General features: G+C 37.6%; 2 protein-coding genes across 2 annotated transcripts in view; one reads left to right on the plus strand and one right to left on the minus strand.

The window, feature by feature from the left end:
- Positions 1 to 259: 259 nt before the first annotated feature.
- On the minus strand, positions 260 to 983 carry LOC124798032 (NADH dehydrogenase [ubiquinone] 1 alpha subcomplex subunit 11). Its single transcript, XM_047261248.1, has one exon. It carries the CDS (start codon positions 869 to 871, stop codon positions 377 to 379), a length of 495 nt encoding a protein of 164 aa, XP_047117204.1. The 5' UTR covers positions 872 to 983; the 3' UTR covers positions 260 to 376.
- Positions 984 to 1,200: 217 nt separating this feature from the next.
- LOC124798031 (protein XRP2-like) overlaps positions 1,201 to 5,664 on the plus strand; it is a 50,899-nt gene continuing 46,435 nt past the window's right edge. The window contains exons 1-5 of the mRNA XM_047261247.1: positions 1,201 to 1,395; positions 1,498 to 1,707; positions 3,728 to 3,900; positions 4,048 to 4,204; positions 4,309 to 4,465. Of these exons, the coding sequence (XP_047117203.1) occupies positions 1,229 to 1,395; positions 1,498 to 1,707; positions 3,728 to 3,900; positions 4,048 to 4,204; positions 4,309 to 4,465 (864 nt within the window). The 5' untranslated portion in view covers positions 1,201 to 1,228. The remainder of the gene's footprint in view (positions 1,396 to 1,497; positions 1,708 to 3,727; positions 3,901 to 4,047; positions 4,205 to 4,308; positions 4,466 to 5,664) is intronic.

The raw sequence follows: 5,664 nt of genomic DNA on the forward strand, positions 1-5,664 counted from the left end.
TTATATAATATTGCACTTTCCAACTGTCTTTCATGGATCCTTATTAAACAATCAGGAACTGGGGGGAGAGGATGCCAAAATTAATTTCAATTGTAACCAGGCTATGCTACATCAAAATATAATTCCAAACTCGTTTCCCGAAGATTACCAGAGAAAGCTTTGTAAAACGTCTACTTCACTGCCATACATTACATTTTCTTATTTGATGCAGGTCATGTATGTATAAATAAAAAGCATAAGTAAAAGCATAAAACAGCCATTATATAACAATTTTGCTTTATTCACATTAAATAAGCTACACAGACTCTTGACAGGTAATGTCACTGATCACATTCATCTAAAGCTGCTAATATACACATTAATCAGTTGTATACAGTTACTCTGAAACCTTCCAGTTTCCTGGACGGTGATCAGTTATAGTCCAGTCCTGTCGTACCCCTCGAAGAGATCCATGGATATGTCCTGGAGGTTTACCGATGAACTCCCAACCTTCTTCAATTGACAGCTTCTTGGCGACAGCGAAGCCACCCAGCGCCACACAACCAAGAAATCCAGCAAAAATACTCCTCCTCCACGCCCCGAACACTCCACCAGCAGCACAGCCACCCAGGAAATAGTTAAGTTTTCCGTCCTTCCCGCGAGCATTCGTAGCGATACATGTTGTGGCAGAAAATGAGGCTGCCATTCCCATAATGGGAAGGGTAATATATCCATATCTCATTAATGTAGGAAAATAACCTTTTGGCCGAGAATACATAATAACGTCAAATGACGACAGTCCAAGGCCGATAAGTGCTCCAGTTTTTGTGGTATACCACATTTTTTTCAAACAGTCTTGCCCCTCTGGGGAATCATAATATTTGTAGCCCATGTTTCGTCTATGCGTTCGTTTTTGGTCTCTTCGACTACCGCTCAACTATGTTAGTAACTTAGTACGTTGGATTACTCTCTCAGATCTCGCCTTCTGCGCCCCCCCCACTTCACGGCAGTGAGCAGCAGCAGACTTTTATTGTAAATACTATGCCTCGATCAAAGTTAATGCGACTATTTATACTGAAAGAATATATTTTCATACTTTCGTTTTAAGGAATTACGTTACTTCCCCCTTAAATGTAATATAGGGTCGCTATATGCAATAAATTAATAAAATTTCAGATTTCAATCCGTAACCGAAAATGTAACGCGATATGTTACTCGCTCGTCAGAGATTATAGTGGTGTGTAAACAAATGGCTTATGGCGTGGGTCGGGTATCTTATCGAAAACAAACACTGCTAGAAAAGTATTTCGTGCAGTGGCTGAATTTGCAGCAGGAAAAAGCATCGATTATGGGATGTCTTTTCCACAAGGGAAGGCGACAGGATACTAAAGATTCAAAAGTAAAGGAATATTCGTGGTATGACACTGTCAATAACTTGACAGTTTTTGTTAAGTTTTCTCCTTTCGTGCCATTTTTCTATATCTACCCATTTTTTTACCATCCATATTTCATTCTTAGGGACAAACGAGATAAAGTCAACCTGAAAGATTTTACTGTGGAAAATTTGGACAACGAAGAAATTTGGAAGCTGCCGGGAACAATTAATGGCCAACAGTTTGTTATTCAGAAATGCAAAACATCAACTGTATATTTATTAGATCATATAAATACCATAACTATCGACGATTGTGTGAATTGTAAATTTGTAATAGGTGCTGTAAAGGGCAGGTGAGTTAGGTGTCATGTCTGTAGCCACCATTTGTCAAATGATAAAACGCGATTTACAGCAGAATATACATAAAATAGTGCATACCGTTAAAAAACCAATACATAAAATAGTACATGTCATTAAAAAAACAGTTTTTAGAAATTTTACGTTAGATTATGTAAATCATACACAACAAACCCATAGAGAAGAATCTGATATGTAGCAAGAAATAAAGTGTGTTCTATTTATTTAACTACAATACAGTAAAATGGCTAAAATATTACATTATATTATACTGTTAACATGTATTGTGCTACTGCCCGGATGAATTATAGTTGTCTTCCGTGGAGTAGAAGAAATCACTCCACAGAAAATGTGTGTCAAATGACAAAAGAAAACAATTTTTGTAGCTAGTAAATTGCTTGCTTCTAGGATGTGCATATTTAATACTTAAACTAAATACACCTTAGAGTACACACACTGTTCGAGCTAGGACAAGTATTCGTTTTTTCTTTGGGAGTGTGAGAGGAATAACACGTGAAAGCTTAAAAGGAAATGTATACTACTTACATCTTCAAAGCATGCAGATCCTTCCCTTTACTGTGGCCTAAGTGACCAGCTCTTCCTTCATATTTTTCCCCAACCTATCCTTATTTCCTGTCCGAGACAGGAATTATTAGGCTAGTTTATGTGCGTATTTTTATGTGAGTAATTTCATTTATTCACTGTTACACTGCTGCATATTACTTAGTAGACATTTAACAACTTCGTTATCATGTCACACTCACATCAACTCACAGGCCTTAATGCCATTCAGGACGTATTATATTCACAGGCACTTTGCTTATATTATGCCTAATGATGCCAGTCATATCATATTTACCATTTACAGCTATGTACAGTACCATGTGCATCAATGGCCTTGCCGCAGTGGTAACTCCGGTTCCCGTCAGATTACCAAAGTTAAGCGCAGTCAGGCCGAGCTAGCACTTGGATGGGTGACCATCCAGTGTGCCAAGCACTGTTTGGCAAGCAGGATGCACTCTGTCCTTGTGGGGCAAACTGAGGAGCTACTTGATGGAGAAGTAGTGGCTCCGGTCTCAGAAACTGACATATGGCCGGGAGAGCGGTGTGCTGACCACCTGCCCCTCCATGTCCACATCAGGTGACACCTGTAGGCTGAGAATGACACGGTGGCCAGTCAGTACCACTGGGCCCGCTAGGGCTTGTGGGCGGAGTTTATGTTTACAGTAGCATGAAATAGTATTATTCCAAACCTGCTGAAGTATCTATCCAGTGAGGCCTGATGCTCGTTTTAATTTATAAAACAACAAATCTCAAAACTTGATTCACTATTATAAACCTTTTTATTTTTGATAATGCTTTCAAATTAGTTTCTGCATAAGAATTAGATAGGGAAAACCTTAATGCTATTTTCTTGGGGGGGGGGGGGGGATTGAATGTGCCATCTTTCTAATCACATCATAAATCAACACACATCAAAGAAGCAATCCAGACGATAGTGTTTCTCACAGGATGGTCATTTGGCCTTAAACTGTGGAGTTTTTGTCGATAACATACTGCTTCCTGATTCACAGTTACCATTGCATAAAGCACAATGTTCCATCTTATAACTTCCTGGTCGTGAGCAGAGATTTTCTGCTGTAATTTTGGCATCTGAATAGTCAGTAGTTACAGCTACTAGCATTATATGAGAATTACTGTAGTTTGTATAATGGGTCATTTTTAACTTAGAATGCCTTCCATTTACTTTGAGATATATTGGTAGATTTTTAGATATTTTAATAGCTGTCTCCTCAGTAAGTGAGAACTAGTGCTTTTTTTTTCACTCGTATTTGTATCATCTGTAGAGAAGATAAAAATTTCCATGCCGTGTCACTGTAAGTGAGAGTTCATTAATGTATGTTTGAAGTAACAGAGAACCCAAGTAGTGTGCCGTGTCTGATTGTTTCAATTTCAGGTTACGTGTTACTGTGTGACACTGAGTTGTACAAGGCTTTGCTGTTCTCCTTGTTCCAGCATTTTTCTGAGAAACTGCAAGGACTGTTCTTGTGTTGTGGCTTGTGGACAGTTTCGATCCCGTGACTGCAGGAAAATAGATGTATTTTTATGTTGCCCAACACAACCTGTCATAGAAGCATCAACTAGTATGCACTTTGGCTGTTATCAGTTGTATTATGATGACCTCGAAGGTAATGTAGTTTTTATAGTTATTCCAATAATTTCCTTATGGAGAATGTACTAAATATCTTTTGTTTGTGTTTTCCTTCTTATTGTATCTACTATATTACATCCAGTTTTCTGTAGTTAATTCATATAAATGAGTATGGAAATTGCAGATCAGTTTCATCAAGCAGGGTTAAGTGCATTTAATAATGAGTGGAGTGTCATTCATGACTACACACCTGTAGAAGGAGAAAATAATTGGTGCCTTCTTCCCGATACAATAACGATCCATGATTATATCTCCATTCCAAAAGCAGAAGAACTGAAAAAGTAAGCATGAAAGGCTATTGTTGTGACTATTAAGTATTCGTCAGCAATTATGACTGAATAGTTTTCAAACTAATGCTCATGAAATGTATCAATTTGTCTTGTAGGTTAAATCTGTCTTTGCTTGAAGATAAAAGTGTTGTGCCATACACTTGGGGACCACACAAGACAATGGATGGTGAATCATGTCTTGTAATATTTTTCACAGATGGGCAGCAAGTTCAGCGTGCAAAAGCTTTCATCAACACCCTGAAGAGAGAAAATGTAAGACATAAATGAAAATATGACATCCATATTATGTTTCCAGTTGATGATTTAGATTAAACCTTTTCGTTTTGGCAAGTAGAATTTACACAGCAATTTAGACATTTTCTATTATTAAAATGTTTATCAAATTTTTATCAGCTTTAAATTAAGTTACATTTTGATGCTAATGTGGTAAGCAACTAATGTGGAAGTGTGGGACAAAATAACAGAAAACTGTTTTAGTAAAACAAAGCTAGTGGTTCCAAAGACATTGGACCAGCCTTGGGAGAAAACAAGATTCAAATTTCTGTCTGGCCATCCTTTTTTAGATGTTCTGCAATTTCATTGTCTCTACAAAGATGAATAGCAGCATGGCTGTATTGAAAAGGGCACAGCCATTTCCCTTCCCCCACCATTTTCTTGTCCATGATTATGCTCTGCCTCACGAAGTTGTTGGACATTAGATCCTAATCTTCCTTTACATTTATCTTCTATTGATGCCTTTCTTGATTTTATGCTGTATCTGATCTTTGGTTTGCTATCTTTCATTTGTAGAATATCAGAAGCAAGTGGTACGAAAATTAAGTTGTATCAGACTTCTGAAGGTGCCTAATATGCTGATATATCTATAACAAGGACTGTGTATTAATCTGTGTTCAGACCCCAGCACCTTAATTTATGCCGACATGCAAAAATTATAGACATTTTATCAGCTAAGAGAAATTCTAAATAAAAGCCAGTCATAATCCAGAGTTACCACAAGCATCTTGAAAGAACTGTGTTCTTAGAACCTGGTCCCTAATCCATAACAATCAACACAGATTCATCACAAATTAGACAAAGTTACGGGGGCATTCCGAAACTCCTCTTTTTACTTGTTAGTGCATATTGTATTGTCATGAATATAGACATGTCAAGTTCTTCATTTGTTCAATATTGTCCTGTAGTATTTAAAACTGCCATTGTGCCAACACACACAGTTACAGATATTGTTATTGTGTTGCACATCTGAAAGCCAAATATAAGTAATTTTTCTTATTAACTCACTTGTCTGATTTAGATATTATGGATAAAGAAACTTCCTGGCACATTAAAACTGTGTGCCGGACCAAGACTCGAACTCGGGACCTTTGCCTTTCGCGGGCCAGATCCTGAGTTCGAGTCTCGGTCCGGCACACAGTTTTAATCTGCCAGGAAGTTTCATATCAGCACACACT

The sequence above is a fragment of the Schistocerca piceifrons genome, chromosome 5, assembly GCF_021461385.2.
Source record: "Schistocerca piceifrons isolate TAMUIC-IGC-003096 chromosome 5, iqSchPice1.1, whole genome shotgun sequence".
Classification (NCBI taxonomy): Eukaryota; Metazoa; Arthropoda; class Insecta; order Orthoptera; family Acrididae; genus Schistocerca; species Schistocerca piceifrons.